We start from the raw sequence: 16,833 nt of genomic DNA, 5'->3' as shown, positions 1-16,833 counted from the left end.
CTGTATAAATCTGGATGTTCAAGTGTTACAAGGTGGGGGGCACCTGCTTTCTCTGAAGGAACACCCATTGCAAAACTTTCTCGTAAGAAAACGACCAATGGGGCTTCCCTGGTGGTGCAGTGGTTGAGAGTCTGCCTGCCGATGCAGGGGACACGGGTTCGTGCCTCGTTCCGGGAGGATCCCACATGCTGCGGAGCGGCTGGGCCCGTGAGCCATGGCCGCTGGGCCTGCGCCTCCGGAGCCTGTGCTCCGCAACGGGAGAGGCCACAGCAGGGAGAGGCCCGCGTACCGCAAAAAAAAAAAAGAAAAAAGAAAAAAAAAGAAAACGACCAATGAAGAAACAATCTCTGTGGCGCTCAGGTGAGTGGGAGATTGGCATTCACTGAGATTTCCAAACTTGCCTAACTGGCTTGCTGTGGGACACCAGAATTGCCTACATTCCTGAAGAAATGTCCTAGAGATGTTTTACCGCAGAACCAACACACACGGTGGGAGGGGATGCTCCCCGAGGAGAGAAGCAGCTGGGGGACAGGAGCTGCCGTAGAGGAGGGGCTGCAAGGGAGGCCTGGACACTCCAGCTATTAGTGAGGCAGGCCCAGAGGGTTCTGGAAGAATAGAGGAGCCAGTGTGAAACCAGGCCCTATCCAGCCCCACTTCATTTAATCCTCACTCCGCTGCTATGAGATGAGTTTTCCTTTTGTTTCAAACATGGAACCCGAGGCTTGGAGAGGCTGAGTTGTCACAGGTCAGAACAATAAGTGATATTTGAGCCCAGGTCTCTGACTCCAAATCTGCTGTTTTTAATCACTCGGTTCTATTGAATCTGGAGGTAGGAAGGATAATGAACTGCACTGCATATTTAAAATATTTCTCCAACATTTACTCAGTGGAAAGGTCCAGGCTGAGAGGGACAGGTTGATGAGGGGGCAGCACCCAGCGTGGATACTTCCCTCAGCAGACAAATTCCTGCAGGCAGCATCCCCTCCCTCCTTGTGAGGCAGTCGGGGGCAGCACTGTGCTCCCCTGAGCTCCGCTGAGCTCTCCTGAGTTGGGAGGTATGTCTTCTCCATCCTAATTAGCCCATCAGAGTATCCCTTATAAAAACAAGCCGCTCAGTGCCTGAGTGGCGGCTTCATAAACAGCACCGCCAGGAACGTGGCGGTGCTGAAGGCTGGATCCCAGGCGCTGCCGCTGCTCCCCATGTGCTTACCGCAGACCACATCCATGGACACTCTGGAGAAGTCTCACATTCTGTCTCCTGGCTTCGTTCTTTTTTTTTTTTTTTTTTTGCAGTACGCGGGCCTCTCACTGTTGTGGCCTCTCCCGCTACGGAGTACAGGCTCCGGACGCGCAGGCTCAACGGCCATGGCTCACGGGCCCAGCCGCTCCGCGGCACGTGGGAGCTTCCCAGACCGGGGCACGAACCCATGTCCCCTGCATCGGCAGGCGGACTCTCAACCACTGCGCCACCAGGGAAGCCCCTGGCTTCGTTCCTTACGGCCTGCTCCTAGGCTCTGCTCAGGGCTGGCAGCCCGCCTGGGAGTGCTGGCTCCACCTGGTCCTCCTCCATCTGGCCGGGCCACTCCTGTTCCACAGCAGGGGTGCAGGAACCCTCCTCTCTGCCAGGAGAACAGGAGCTGAGGGGACCTGGTGCTTGCTACCTTCTTGGGTGGCTTCCTCCCAGGAGACATCCCCTGCTTCTCCTCAGAATGCCAAGAGCCCCAGGAAATCAAAGGACATCCTGCATCTATCCACCTTAATCTGTAAGAAGTTTGGATTATAGGGGGACCATCTTCCAGGAAGTGTGCCCCAGGATTTGCACAACATGGTAAATAACCAATGGCCTATTCCCTTCATTTGATTTACTGTCTGTAATCATCTACGTATTTTATTGAGGCTGAAGTCCATGGAATTTTGTTGAATAGGACTTGAACTGAATATTTTTTATTTTATATTATTTGTTTATTTACTTTTGGCCTCACCATGCAGCTTGCAGGATCTTAGTTCCCTGACCAGGGATCGAACCTGGACCCTCGGTGGTGAATGCACTGAGTTTTAACCACTGGACCGCCAGGGAAGTCCATGAACTGAATATTTTTTAAAACTATAATTTTATACAGTCATTCAGACAGTTTTCCATCAGGGAATTAGTATTCTACCAGAATTCAGTTCACAATGGTGCAAATCTTACTGGACCCAAGCCAATTTCAACATTTAGGAAAAGGTAAGCTAAAAGATTGTGCACAGGTGATGTGGGTATGTGGGAATAAAGAAGAGAAATGGGAAAAGATGACCAGAGGTGACTGGCAAGGAAGGAAGACTCAGGAAAAGCCTGCATCTGCTATGATGTGCTTATCAGAAGGCTGGTAATTATTGGGAGAAAAGAAACACAAAAGATGAATATTTTGTCTAGGAGGTAAGCCAGCCTAGAGGTGTCGAGGAGCCTGTCCTAATCTATGTAAAGCAGGAAGGGTGATCACCTGGTATTCACAAGATTCATCTGAGCTCTAAAGATGTGCAGGTTATTCCATGAATGAGAGACTCTGGAAGAACACTCGGCTGGTGCTGGCAGAGTTTGAACTTCCTGGTGGAAGTTGGACCAGCCCAGCCTGCAGATGTGTACATAACTTCCCAATGCCTACTGGTGGGTTTGAACAAATCCCATGAAGATATAAATCAGCTAACACTATAAAGGAGTGTCATGAAGGCCAGGGGAAGATGCTGGTGCAGTGGGTCTGGCCACCACAGTGGCAGGCAGGAAGGTTTGGAACATCTGACTGTGAATGTAACATCTGAATTCTACTGTGTTATCCATCATGATGTCGATTTTCCCTTACCTTGTTCTGGAATAAGTCTCTCATGCATAACAAGTCGATACTCTAATAATGATTTGATTAATGGTCTTCCAATTTCCTTAGGAAAGAGAAATTAAATTCGTTAATTAAAGAGGGAAAATGAAGGAAAGGAAAAGCAAGTGGATTAGCTAAGATCTCACAGCTCAGTGACACCTAACTTGAGATTTTTGACTTAGTAAATGGACCAAAGGAATGTATCCTGATGTCTTCTCTCCCTGTATCAGCTTCTTTCCACTCAAAATGTTGGGGTGACCAGCAGGATTCTTGTTTTTTTTCTGGTCCTTTAAGAAAGCAAACGGCAATTTTTTGTACACAAATGTTCATAGTAGCATTATACGTAATAGCCCAAAGTGGAAACAATCTAAATGTCTGTCAACTGAAGGATAGTTGAACAAAAAGTGGATATCATACAATGCAATATCATTCAGTCATAAAAATGAATTAAGGTCTGATACATACTACAATATGGATGAATTTTGAAAACATTATGCTAAGATAAAGAAGTCAGTCCAAAAGACCACATTTGTATGAATCCATCTGTATGGAATAGAGTAGAATCTATATGGAAATGTCCAGAATAGGCAAATCTATAGAAACAGAAAGTTGATTATTGGTTGCCTTGGGCTGAGGAACTTAGGGGTGAGGGGGTGATACAGGGTTACTTTTTTTTTTTTTTTTTTGGTGGTACGCGGGCCTCTCACTGTTGTGGCCTCTCCCGTTGCGGAGCACAGGCTCCGGATGTGCAGGCTCAGTGGCCATGGCTCACGGGCCCAGCCACTCCGTGGCACGTGGGATCTTCCCGGACCGGGCACGAACCCGTGTCCCCTGCATCGGCAGGCGGATTCTCAACCACTGCGCCACCAGGGAAGCCCAGGGTTACTTTTTTTAAAATTAATTAATTTATTGTTGGCCGTGTTGGGTCTTTGTTGCTGTGCGCAGGCTTTCTCTAGTTGTGGCGAGCGGGGCTACTCTTCGTTGTGGTGTGTGGGCTTCTCATTGTGGCGGCTTCTCTTGTTGCGGAGCACGGGCTCTAGGCGTGCGGGCTTCAGTAGTCGTGGCTCGTGGGCTCTAGAGCACGGGCTCAGTAGTTGTGGCTTGCGGGCTCTAGAGCGCAGGCTCAGTAGTTGTGAGGCACGGGCTTAGTTGCTCCATGGCATGTGGGATCTTCCCGGATCAGGGCTCGAAACTGTGTCCCCTGCATTGGCAGGTGGATTCTTAACCACTGCGCCACAGGGAAGTCCCCAGGATTTCTTTCTGAAATGATGAAAATGTTCTAAAATTGACTGTGCTGATGGTTTTGCAACTCTGTGAAAATACTAAAAATCATTGAATTGTACACTTTCAGTGGGTGAATTGTATGTTAACTATATCTCAATAAAATGGTTAAAAACCAGTAAGGAGAGACCATTAGTAAGACGTGGGGTGTTGTCGATGGGAAGCCTCAGTTTTTTTGGACTTCTTGGCATAGTCCTGGGACCAGAGCTGAGTGCCAGTGCAAGGGGTGAAGGAGAGAGCCTGGACTGGACACACTGGAGGCTGAAGCCAGTAGGCATTCAATAACTGAATGAACAAGTATTGAAATTCCTGCCTCTTTGTTAAGGCCCAATCAGTGAGGAGGGAGAGAAAAGAGTTTGGCTTAAGTCTTAGGATTTGGAGCTGGGAAGCATTTCTGAGGGTGGCCCAAAGCAATTTTGAAGTAAGGTTTTAATAGAACCAACACTACTGTATATTCACACATCTCTTACTCCTCAGAGAGTACTGCCTCTGGGGCCTCATTCGAGGTCTTGGTGCTGAGGGGTTGAGAGGGGGAGGCCTTCATTTGGTACCCAACATGGAAACCTGGAACGGGAGACCAGCTGCCCTGAGAAATGTCATCTCCCATTGTAGCGTGTGGCATTATAAGTTAAACGTGAAGATTTCTCCAGCAGCAAAGCTCACCAAACACTGAAATGAGTCATCTCTGGAAAGATGTGGAAACCTTTATGTATGAGGACACATGGGAATTAGATACAACCCATAATGAGACTGGGACGTGGATTATTTGGCCTCTGGAAAGCCCGTGGTCAATGGAGGCTGCAATTTCACCTGCTGAGGGATCAAGTTCAGGTGTGGTCTAGTGGGATGAACACAGTCCAATGGGTCATTTCACTCAAGTTTTAAACCGGCTCTTGCTACATTAATTTGTTGGGTTATGCTAGGGCAAGACACTTGCGTCTACAAATCTGGTATAAAACTCTGAGCAAGGACTGGTTTTGAAAGAAATGGTGAAGCCATCCTGTGCTTTCCCCATCACCCCTGTACTTCAATTCAACTGTGCTGATGCCCAAGTGCCAGTGTTACCCCGATCTAGTCCCTCCCCCTGTCTCTTATTAAGCTGGCTGGTAGAGAAGCTTCAGGAAGAGAATGGCTTAGGCTAAAACCTTCTGATAAACAAATTCATGCTAAGATATGTGTGACTAAGAGTTATTTAATGTGTTGCAATTTAAGAAAGGAAGTCAGTTACCTTAAGGAACAATTTAATGAACCCATACCTCATTACAGTGGAATTTTTTGTTTTGTATTTGTTTTAGGTGGCTGGGCTTTCTGGATGCTTCTTAATTGACCTCAGATCAGCGTATCTCCAACTTTAATGGACACATGAACCACCTGAGACTCTCGTTAAACTTGGCTCTAACTCAGTAGATCTGGGGTGGGGCCTGAGAGTCTGCATTTCTATCAAGCTCCCATGGGGTGCTAACATGGCTAGTAGGGACCACCTTTTGAGGGTCCTTAGTGACCACCACCCTACATTCAGCAATACTAATGCACGCAGGAAGTTGAGCTACTCTTTCTTGGAGTCCCCTCGACAAGTTGTACATCCTTTCATTAGAGCACTTAACACATTGTGTTATAATTATTTGTTTAGGGGCCAGCATCTCTATTACACTGAGAGCTCTCACACAGCAGTGGCTGTGTCTTACTCACCTCCACCTCCAGGTGGTCGGATAAAATCATGAACTCTGAGAGCTCTTACATGGTATCCCTGTTCCTGCTTGGCCATGTGGTGTAAACCAGTGCTTTTCAACCCTAACTGCAGATTAGGGGAATTTAAGAAATAATCAATGCCCAGGTACACTCCTGGGCATCTGATTCAATTGAGCTGTTTTGGGGCTTATGTAGGGATGATTTTAGAAGCCTTCCAGGGTCTTACAACTCAACAATAAAAAGTCAAATAAACTAACTGAAAAATGGTCAAAAGATTTGGAGAGATATTTCTCCAGAGAAGACATACAAGTGGCCAATATGTACATGAAGAGATGTGCAAAATCATTAGTCATTAGGGAAAGGCAAATCAAAGCCTCGAGATACAACTTCACACCTGATAAGGTAGCTATAATAAAAAGTAAAAAAGAAAAAAAGAAAAGAAGTGTTGGTGAAGATGCGGAGAAACAGAACATGTATCCACCGCTGATGGGAATCTAAAATGGTGCAGTTGCTTTGGAAAACAGTTTGGCTGTTCCTCAAAAAGTTAAGTATGGAGTTACCATATGATCCAGCAATTCCATTCCCAGGTATGTCCCCAAGAGAACTGAAGACATATGTTCTCACAAAAACTTGTACATCAATGGACCTAACAGCATTATTCACGTTAGCCCCAAAGTGGAAATGACCCAAATGTCCATCAACGGATGAATAAATAAATAAAATGTGGTAAATCCATACAATGAAATATCACTTGCCATAAAAAGGAATGAAGTACTGATGCATGCATAGATGAACTTCAGAAACATTGTGCTAAGCGATACAAGCTAAAGGCCACATATTGTGATTCCATTTACATGAAATGTCCAGAATGGGCAAATCCAGAGAGACAGAAGGTAGACTAGTGACTGCCAGGGGCTGGGGAGGGAGGCATTGGGAGGCATGGGATTTCTTTTCAGGTGATGGTAATGTTTTAGAACTAGATGGTAGTGATAGTTGCACAACATTGTGAAGAATGTTCTAAAAGCCATTGAATTGTCCACTTTAAAATGGTCAAATGATGTATTTTATGTTTTGTGAATTTCATCTCAAAAATAAAAAGTTAAAAACTTTCTGGGGATTCTGATTTGTAGCCAAGTTTGAGAACCTCGGTGTAAGGTAACCTGGGGTACATGCTCCAACATTTGCTATCGAGAAGAGGATGGTGTTAAACTGAAGGTCTCAGCTTTAAATGCACATTGCCATGACCTGGGGACTGTTAAAAATGCCCATGTCTGGGTCTCCACTCCCCAAATCTGATTTGATTGTTCTAGAAGGGCGGCCTGGACAATCCCCTCAGGGAATTCTAACAGGTAGCCGAAGTGGAGACTGTCAGGCACAAGTTCCTAAACATGAGGGTCACAGTGATCACCAGAGGCCTGGAGGAGGAAGGGGGCACTGGGAACTCTTTAAAAAATTTTATTTTATTGAAGTATAGTTCATTTATAATGTGTTAATTTCTGCTGTACATCAAAGTTATTCAGTTATACATATATATACATTCTTTTTTTTTTTTTCCACAGTGCTTGGGTTTTATTTAACATCACTTCCATGACCAAGAGCCAGCTTGGAATCCACAGTCAGGATGGAGCCACGTGGGCCACAGCGCACCAGGACCCGCGTCCTCCCAGCCTGCCCTGCACACACAGCTCTTAGAGCCCTCGTAAAACGAGCTCCTGTAAGCAGCTGCTTCTCGTGGAAACTTAGACGCTGGCGGGTGGGTCAGGGTGGGCTCCTAATTGCTGGTCTTCTTTCGTTTCAGTCTAAGCTTGTTCCAAATCCTCTCCAGGGCCACTTTTCCCATGAAGAAGGGGATGGCAAAATTACGCTTGTGCCAGTCCCTTTCTATAGGTGGTCTGTCCGTATTAGGATCCAAGCAATGTCTACACACGGCATGAAGTCTCTTTTATTCTATAATATTAGTTTCCCCTGTGTAGAACCCACTGTCTACGCACTAGGGGTGCAAGCTGCTTTAGGGCTGCCATGCAAGTAACTTTAATCTGTCGATTTTATTTAAAAGTGCAAAAACTAAGTTGATAGCGACTTCTACCTGTTGTAATACATGTGCTTCTGAAAATTTTTACTTAAAAATTCCTTGTGAAATTTCTTCTGCATTCAGTGTTGCTTTTTGACCTGACTCAGCTCTCAGTTCCAGGCCTTTGGCTTTCAGTCTTGAGTCAATAAATTTTTCTTTTTCCTTAAGAAAAGTCAAATTCTGGTTCTCCCAGAACTGTTGGTTCCATTCTTGTGTTTCTTGTCTTAATTCTCTTAACTTTTGTTCCAATGGTGATTCATTTTCAGGGATGTAGAAGTGAACAGGTCGAAGATTTGAATATTTATCTGGGGGTCCTATCCAATCATGGCAAGATTTTCCTGGAGGGCAGAATCTTGAGACCTCCTAGTATTGGAGGGTCTCCTGCGGAGTCGGGGGGTGGCTGTGGCTCACCGTGGGGACAAGGACACTGGCAGCAGCAGTTCTGGGAAGCACTCCTTGGCGTGAGCCCTCCCAGAGTCCGCCATTAGCCCCACCAAAGAGCCCAGGTAGGCTCCAGTGCTCTACATTCTTTTTTATATTCTTTTCCACTATGGTTTATCACAGGATATTGAATAGAGTTCCCTGTGCTATACAGTAGGACCTTGTTTATCCATTCTCCATATAATAGTTTGCATCTGCTAATCCCAAACTCCCCATCCATCCGTCCTCCACCTCTTCTTCCCCTTGGTAACTGCAAGTCTGTTCTCTACGTCTGTGAGTCTGTTTCTGTTTCATAGAAAAGTTCATTTGTGTCATATTTTAGATTCCACATATAAATGATATCATATGGTATTTGTCTTTCTCTTCTGACTTCACTTAGTATGATCATCTCCAGGTCCATCCATGTTGCTGCAAATGGCATTATTTCATTCTTTTTTATGGCTGAGTAGTATTCCATCTTCTTTATCCATTCGTCTGTCAATGGACATTTAGGTTGTATCCATGTCTTGGCTATTGTAAATAGCGCTGCTATGAACGTAGGCAAGCCTTTGATTAACAAGCTCCCCGGTGATGCTGATGCAGGTGGTCTGCACCACACGTTGAGAGCACTGCTTTGGGGAAGGGATCTCAAAATTTAATGTGCATACAAGTCACTCAGGACCTTGTTAAAATGCAGCTTCTGGTTCAGCATTTCTAACCAGCTCTCAGATGATGTCAGGGATACTGGTCTGCAGACCACAGTTTGAGTCGCAAGGTTATAAAGCTGTGGTTCTCGGAGTGGGTTCTCTGGGCCGGCATTAGCATCAGCTGGGAACTCATTAGAGATGCAGATTCTCAGGCTCTACTTGAGACGTACAGAAGCTCTGTAGCTGATCTGTTTCAACAAGCCCTCACAGTAATTCTGCTGCAGGCTGGGGTCAGAGGACCACTGCAGATGCACAGCAAGTGCTCTTACCCCCCAGAAATGCCTCGCACAAAAGCCTGGACCAGCATCCCAATAAGGGAGCTGAGGGCTGTAAACTCAGAGATGCCAGTGGCCTCAGGGGGCCACTGATTCTGAGCAAAGGAAGCCGTAGAGAAGGAGGTGTTAGAATGGGGTGGTGGGCACCCCTGAGGACTAACGAGGTCTTCAGCCCAGGATGGTGGCAGAAGGAAAGGCCAGCACAGAACCGGGCCGTGGGGCAACAACGGTCAGGGGTGGGGGGGTACATTTGTGGCAGAAGTGAATCTGTGACCCAGGGCCTCCTGTCTTCACTGTGTCCCTTCTACAGCTCAGGCACCTGCCTTCCCAGGTCCCCAGACCCCTTGGGAAAGCTGCACAGCCACCCACTTATACGGAAGGTGTTAAGAACTTAATGTGCTACTTCTTCCTGGGTCGTTTGCATTAAAAAGTGCTTTCAGGGGAAAGCAATGTTTCTAAAGTGCAGTTTTAAGGTTTAGGGTGCCTGGCTAGGAAGCTGCCTGGTCTTCAAATCACACCTCTCAGAGACAGCCTATGGGACAGATGAATGCGGCTCTGCCTCCAGCTTTCCCCGGTGAGGGCTGGCGGGGCCCCTCCCTGGGTTCGGGCCAGGCTGCAGGAGCTGAGGAATTCCCGCTCTGCTCAGCTGCCTCCTGGAATCTCTCACCGCCCTATCCTCTGTGGGAGAGAGGCAGCAATTAGCATAACTGGAACAGATCCTCTTTGTCTACATTCCAGACTGTGGGATTCAGGCCTCCCCCAGAGACATGTTAATTACGTGGAAGGGACCCTGGGTGCCCGTTGGCACCAAATCCTCGCCGCAATGTTGCTGCTGCTGGAAATGAACCAGGTGTAGGTGAAACCGCAGCCCGGGCTCGTGCATTGATTAACCTGCTTCCCAACCAGGAAACCTGCTGCTCCAGTCCTTCAAGCTCTCTCAGTATCTTCCTCCTCCAGGTTTCCCCAGTCCTCTGTGGTCAGGAAAATATGCTTACTCTTGGCATGAGTTTATTCCATCAGCTCACCCATGATTGGCTTTCCTTCCCATCTGGACTGTGGTTTCTTCACAGGGGACCTTGTTTTATACTTAATTAATGAATCAACCAAACAATCAATCAATGTTTGTTAAAGAAAGCTTTTTTGCCAAGCACCGTGCAAAGATCAGTAAGGCACCATCTGCAACGAGGCCTGTACAACTTAGTTAGGGGGGCAGGGGTACATAGCCAAGTGATCAGTTACATGCCAGTGGTGAATAGAGGATGCTCTGGGAAGATTGAAGGGGGTTACAGAAATGTGCCTGGGAAGGAGTGAAAGGAGGAGCAATGGAGGGCTTCCTGGAAGAGGTGACATTTGAACAAGATTAAGGATGAGTAGGGTTTACCACATGGGGGTTACAGACAGAGGAAAAAGCTTGTACAAAGTCACCTGGTGGGACAGAGTTTCGGGCTTTTCTGGGGTCACAGGCGGCAGAGGCGAACTGGAGAGGCAGGTGGCTGGGTCCTAGAAGGTTTTACCTTCCAAGCCAAAGAGTTTGGAGGTTGACTTGAGGGCACTGTGCAACCAGTGAAGGATTTGAATAAGGGGGTAGTGTGGTCAGAGTTTTAGAAAGAGAGGACCACAGTGCGGAGGGCAGACTGTGGGGGATGACCTGGAAGGGGAGACTAGGGAGGCATCAGGAGGGTGGGATCAGGGAGACTGAGAAAGGAGGAGGCAGGGGCCGAGAGACCAGGTACCACAGGGGTTTATGAGATGAAGATGGGCGTGTTGGATTATCAATCATGAGGTTACTGGTGATTTAAGAGCAGTTTCAGTGGAGCGGGGAATAAGTGGAAGATACTTTCAAAAAGCTTTGCTTTGAAGGGTGGGAGATGATAAAATGAAGCGAAAGGGGAGCAGGGGTAGGGAAGACTTCTTTTTAAGACAGATTTTGTATGTATCTCTATCGTTTCACTTTCCCAGTTTCACTGAAATTTTCTGTGCGGGTGCATGCCTGCCTCTCTGACCACCCCAGCATCCCACGCATCCCAGTCTGGGTTAGGGGCTGCTCCTCTCTCAGAGCCCCAGCCCTGTGAAGAGCTCTGGCAAAGCACACAGGTGGTGAACTGGGTTGTCAGTTTCTTACGTGTCTTCCTCTTTTTTTTCTTTTTTAATAAATTTATTTTATTTATTTTTGGCTGCGTTGGGTCTTTGTTGCTGCGTGCGGCCTTTCTCTAGTGGCAGCGAGCAGGGGCTACTCTTTGTTGCGGTGCGCAGGCTTCTCACTGCAGTGGCTTCTGTTGCGGAGCACAGGCTCTAGGCATGCGGTTGTGGCATACAGGCTCAGTCGTTGTGGCCCGCGGGCTCTAGAGCACAGGCGCAGTAGTTGTGGCTCATGGGCTTAGTTGCTCCATAGCATGTGGGATCTTCCTGGACCAGGGCTGGAACCTGTGTTCCCTGCATTGGCAGGGGGATTTCTTAACCACTGCTCCACCAGGGAAGCCCAGTGTCCTCCTCTTGACTGTGAGGAGCACAAGAACTGAGCCCATGTAGCTAGGGGTTCCCAGAACCTATCCCAGTGCCTGGCACAATGTAGATGCTCAAAAAATGTGCCTTGAACCAGCTTGTGTGAATGAGATGGCAGATGAGGGCTCCTGCTTCCAGCCACTGCCTACCTGGGGAGACCCAAGTGGAGTGAGCTGTGATTGTCCTGGTGTTGGAGCCACAGAGCATCTGGTGACTCTCGTGTGATCAAGAAAAGTGGTGAAGAGCTGAGGGCTTTGAGGTTTCCCTGCTTGTCAACCCGGAGCCAATGCCTTGGGAATAAATGTCTAAGTGCAAGTTCAAGCATGTCCATATGAGGTATGTGGACCCAGAGTGGCTCACCTGCGTTCCTGGAACTGTTGTCTGTGGGTGCCAAGGGTGTGCTAAGTCTTATCCCTACTAGGTCACACAGTCTTCAAAGGAAGCAGGGTCATCAGTGATGATTTTGTAAACAGGGGCTGTAAGTGAAAGGCTCTGACCACTCACAGATGATGTTCCCTCCTCACTGATCCTGGAATTCTCTTGATCTCTGAGGGTGTGAGTTGTACCTTACCTGTACGGCAGGTAAGTTGTACCTGCCGTAACCTCACTCTCCTCATCTGGAAAGTCAAGGCGTCATTCCAGCTCCAGTCGGCTTGGATTCTGCTTAATTTTTAGATCTTTTCTTGAGATTAGGTTTTGATAGGAAGAGCCTGGAAGGATGTTACGTACCTGAGAGGGAAGAAGGGCTTCTGTGGAGGGTGAGGGACTGAGAAATGGGAGGTTATGGCTCTGGGAAACACTTGCCCACTTCCCTACCCTCACGTCACTTCCCACACAATTGAGGAGTCAGGATGACCACAGCCGTGAGATAGCCTAACAATCAAAGCACGTTCTTGGTGATCCAAGTTCATGTGAAGTCATATACATGGGCTCCAATGGGAAGTGGAAATTTGGACCAGATCTGTTCAGACCTGCCCTGAAAGTAACCCAAAGGCCCATGAGGTAGTCTCAGAACTCCTGGGACCGTTCTCTCTGGGATCTGCTCACTGGATCTGCTCTGGCCTGGACAGCCTCTAATTCTGTCCTGTGCTGTAACCAACCTCTCAAGGTAATCCAGGGCCAGATCAGACCCAGCCCATCGGGAGGAAAGGCAATCTCGCTGTTCTACAGAGAAAGCACTGAAGGAACCTCTGTCTGCCTTTGATGCCATGAAGACGCTACCCCACGAAGGCCTGGTTTGGAGTCTCAGTTGGTGGATAGAGCAGAGATTCTGCGAGAGCTTTCTTCACCCTCTGGTTCTGATCAGGCAGTGAGAGTGTATGCTGTGACTCGGTCAGAGCTCGCTGTAAGGAGTGGTTATCACATCTCAAATTGAGGAGACCATCCCTGATGCTTTGTTGCCCATTGGGCTTGAGAGGATGAAGAAATTACAGGATCTTCAGAGTCTGTTTGTAATTTTCAGTGCAATAACCACTCTCTAAAAAGGGGAGGTAGTGCGCTTTCACAGGAAAAGAACGTGAACTAGGAGTCAGAAGACCTGAGTGATTCTGCCACGTAAGAGCCAAGAACTCTTCACAACCTGGGTGTCAGTTTTCGCGTCTCTAAAATGGGAATAAGAGTACCTGTCTTAGGCCCTCACGGGCTAGTCTTGAGGATCAAGTGAGCTAAAAATGTGAAAGAGCCCTTGTGGTAAGGGATGGTACTTTTGATTACAAATCAGCTGGACTTTCCCTCCTCCAGATATTCGCTAAATCAGAACACATGGGCCCACAGGGTGTGGTCCACACGGGTATATGTGGGTGTGGGGCTCTTTCAGCCCAGTTTGGGGTCCTCCAGCTGGCAGCACAGTCTGCTGCCTTGTATCTCTTGCTCATTTTGTCCTACAGAAGAGCCAGTGAGGGCTTCAAAGCAGGAAATGTTTTCACAGTTTCTGCCACGAGAAAACCAAGCTTTCCCAGGCTGTACGTCGAGCCCCGCCTTGCTGGAGAAGATCGGAGACTGGTCTTTATCTCTGTGACAGTTAGACCCTTTATAGTCAGTCAGGCATTTTATTGTTTCCCCAGTGATGACATGGCTGGAATTCAGCCCATGTCTTTGTAGTACTTGCCGGTGTCAGATTAATAAGGGGGAAGGAGAAGGAATCATGTGCTGGACAATGAAAGCTGTGAGCCTGGGACTTTACAAACTGCCAGCAATTCTCTTTTGGTCGGGAGGCAGCTGTGCTAGGAAGGGTCGAAGATCTGGAATTCTTTCTGATCTGGCTGCTGGGAGTGGGGCAGGGGGCTTGTAAGTCTCTGGGCATCATCTTGTTAAAACTCTCTTATATGAAGCAGGCCAGTGCCAGAAGAGGGGCTTTCTGGGGACCATCTCTGAGTGGTGGCTGAGCCAAAATGTCGGCATCAGGACTGTGGAATTTAGCCAGGAACAGATCAATTTCATGCAGAGAGCAACTTTGAATAGGGAAGCAAGGATCAATAACTTAGGATTCCGACTCTTCCGGAAACTACAGGAAAGGATATCGAATATAGCCACATACGGTTATGACCCGGGGGGACTGTGGTGACCACTACTAGGGAGGTACCAACACTGTGTGAAGGGGGATTTAGAGTTTTGCTATAGTCTTAATGTGTGTCCCCCTAAATTCCTATGTTGAAGCCTAATCCTCAATGTGATGGTATTAGTAGATGGGGTCTTTGGGAAGTGGCCCCTAATGTCATGAGGGTGGAGCCCTCATGAACGAGATTAGTGCCCTTATAAAAGAGATCTCAGAGAGCTCCCCAACCCCTTCTACTATGCAAGGGTACAATGAGAAAACCAGAAAAGGGCACTCACCTGACCATGCTGGCACCCTGATTTGGACGTCCAGCCTTCAGAACCTTGAGAAATAAATGTCTGTCGTTTATAAGCTATCCAGTCTCTGGCACTGCATTATAGCAGTCCAGATGGACTAAGACAGGTATTGTCAGGAGAGTCCCAGGAGTCTGATGGTTGGTGGGTAGCTGCACAACCACACCCATGGCCATGGCCATGTGTCTCCACAGAGCCTCACATTTCGGCCACCATGAGCTGGTAGCCTGAGAGCATCATTTCATCAGTCTGGGTTTGAAGCCAGTCTCTTCTGAGGCAAACAAGTAGCTATTTCATAGGCCATATCAGATGCGTGCCCAGGGATGACTACCTGCCCTGGAAGACAGTTGCCCAGGGACTCTAAGCCTGTCACCCTATGATGCCTCCTCTGACTTGAACTAGCCTGTGTCCCAAAGATGAGGGCCCTCCTATTTAGAAAAAGAAAAGAAAAATAGAAACCATCAGAAGCAGCCTCTTCCCCTTCCTGGTCACCAAACTTTCCTTTATTTGTTTGCACCCTTTGATCCTTCTCTGGATCACAGTGGAAGTTGTGTCTGTGATCTCCTCTTGTCCACCTCCTACACCAGCACCCCCAATTTCACAATGCACTGATCTCGTTAAATGTCTCCTCTCTCCCAGGTCTTTATCCCTTCTCCCTGGGCTAGTCTGCCTTTCACCTGCATTTAACACAATCAAGTCTCATTCATTCAAAAAAATAAAAGCCTCCCTCCTGTCTTCACATGCCCTGCCACTCTGTTTCTCACACCGTCTGGAAGGTGTTTTCTATACTTGCCCTCTCCACCACTTTCCCCCCTCGTGTTCACGCCTGATCTCACTGCTCTCTGGCTTGTCCATCTACCACTGGGCCAAGACTGCTCTCAGTGTGGTACCAAAGGCCCGTCTGTAGAGCCAGTGTGCCTTTTCTCAGCAGATTTGATTCTTTGGACCTCTTTTTTCCTAACAAGAGAAAACCCCCCACTCTTTCCTTAAATCCCCTGACACCACACACGTTCCTGCTTTTCCTGGGTCTCCAGTTTCTCCTGCCCTGTCTCCTCTCACCAGTTTCTGTTCTTGTGTCCTGAGCTCTCTTCTCTTTCTCTCTTTTTACACTCACCCTCACCTATTTCATCCAGTTATACAAGGCAAAATCCACCACCTGTCTCAGATTCCGGCCTAGGCAGATTTCCTGAGCTCTGTTTTGATGTCTCTGGACACCCACAGTAAGTACGTGAGCCGGCTCCCTCCCTGTGCTGTGCTCCAGTGAGCAGCATGGTTAGTAACTCTGTTACTCAGTCAGAAACCTGGCTTTGTGAGTAAGGTGTGGGGTGAATGGTGAGTACATGAACATTTCCCTTGAGCCCACAGTTTCTCCCACCACCCCAGGAAAGTAGGTTCTGGAAGGAGAGAGAGAAGGTGGGGAAGGAGAGGAAGAAGGAGACAGAGAGAGAGAGAGATAGAGGCATGAGATAGCGTATGATCTCTTTTCTAAGGCTGAGCATCTGTGACATGTTTTATCCATGTTTACAGCACGTTAATGGTGAAAAGTTGTCAGTGCAGGATTCTGGCAGATTCCTCATCAGAGGACACTTCAGAGAATGCCCTTGAGGATGAACCCAAACAAGAAAATAGTCCTGATCTTTTCTTGAGCTTGGGTCTGGGTCAGGCACCTCAGCAGAGCATTGATCCAAAAGCTGAAGTCCCCAGACAAGAAGCAGTGACTAGGAGAGGGCCGGGGGTGCGGGTGGGGGTGGGGTCGGGGAGGGAGGAAAGGCTGGACGTGCAGACGGTGCCACCGTCCTGACATTACAACCAGGGAGGGGCTGCTGAGCGCTGCTGAAGGAGCCTGGCGTCACTGGAGGGAAGAAGGGACACCCACCATCTCCCAGGGACTCAGCTTCAGGCAAACAGACCCTGGAGGCCTGGGAGGGTGGGGGGCACATTATGGGAGGAAGAGGCCGCAGGGAGACTCCGAAGATGATACGAGCCAGCCCTCTTCACCTCCAGTGGGGAGACCAGAGGCCAAGGGTGTGCCTGAGCCTTCAGTGGGGCTCGACCATCCAGCTTTTGGTGGAGAGGTTCTCGTACCTCCTCACAGGCTATGAGCAAAAAGCCCAGCATCTCCTTGCTGTTCTTGGTTTTGAACAGCCTGGATAGCCCCTTGGAAGACTGGCTCATGATCTCTACTCTTCTGG

General features: G+C 48.1%; 1 protein-coding gene across 1 annotated transcript; it reads right to left on the bottom strand.

Moving 5' to 3' along the window:
- Positions 1 to 7,356: 7,356 nt before the first annotated feature.
- On the bottom strand, positions 7,357 to 16,816 carry LOC101280282 (cytochrome c oxidase assembly factor 8-like). Its single transcript, XM_033421331.2, is given in 4 exon segments — positions 7,357 to 7,696; positions 7,906 to 7,959; positions 7,961 to 8,253; positions 16,727 to 16,816. Coding segments are annotated over 4 exon segments (543 nt in total). The 3' UTR covers positions 7,357 to 7,590.
- Between the last annotated feature and the right edge of the window lie 17 nt (positions 16,817 to 16,833).

The sequence above is a fragment of the Orcinus orca genome, chromosome 15 (assembly GCF_937001465.1).
Source record: "Orcinus orca chromosome 15, mOrcOrc1.1, whole genome shotgun sequence".
Taxonomy (NCBI): domain Eukaryota; kingdom Metazoa; phylum Chordata; class Mammalia; order Artiodactyla; family Delphinidae; genus Orcinus; species Orcinus orca.
This window is presented reverse-complemented; position numbering and strand designations above follow the sequence as displayed.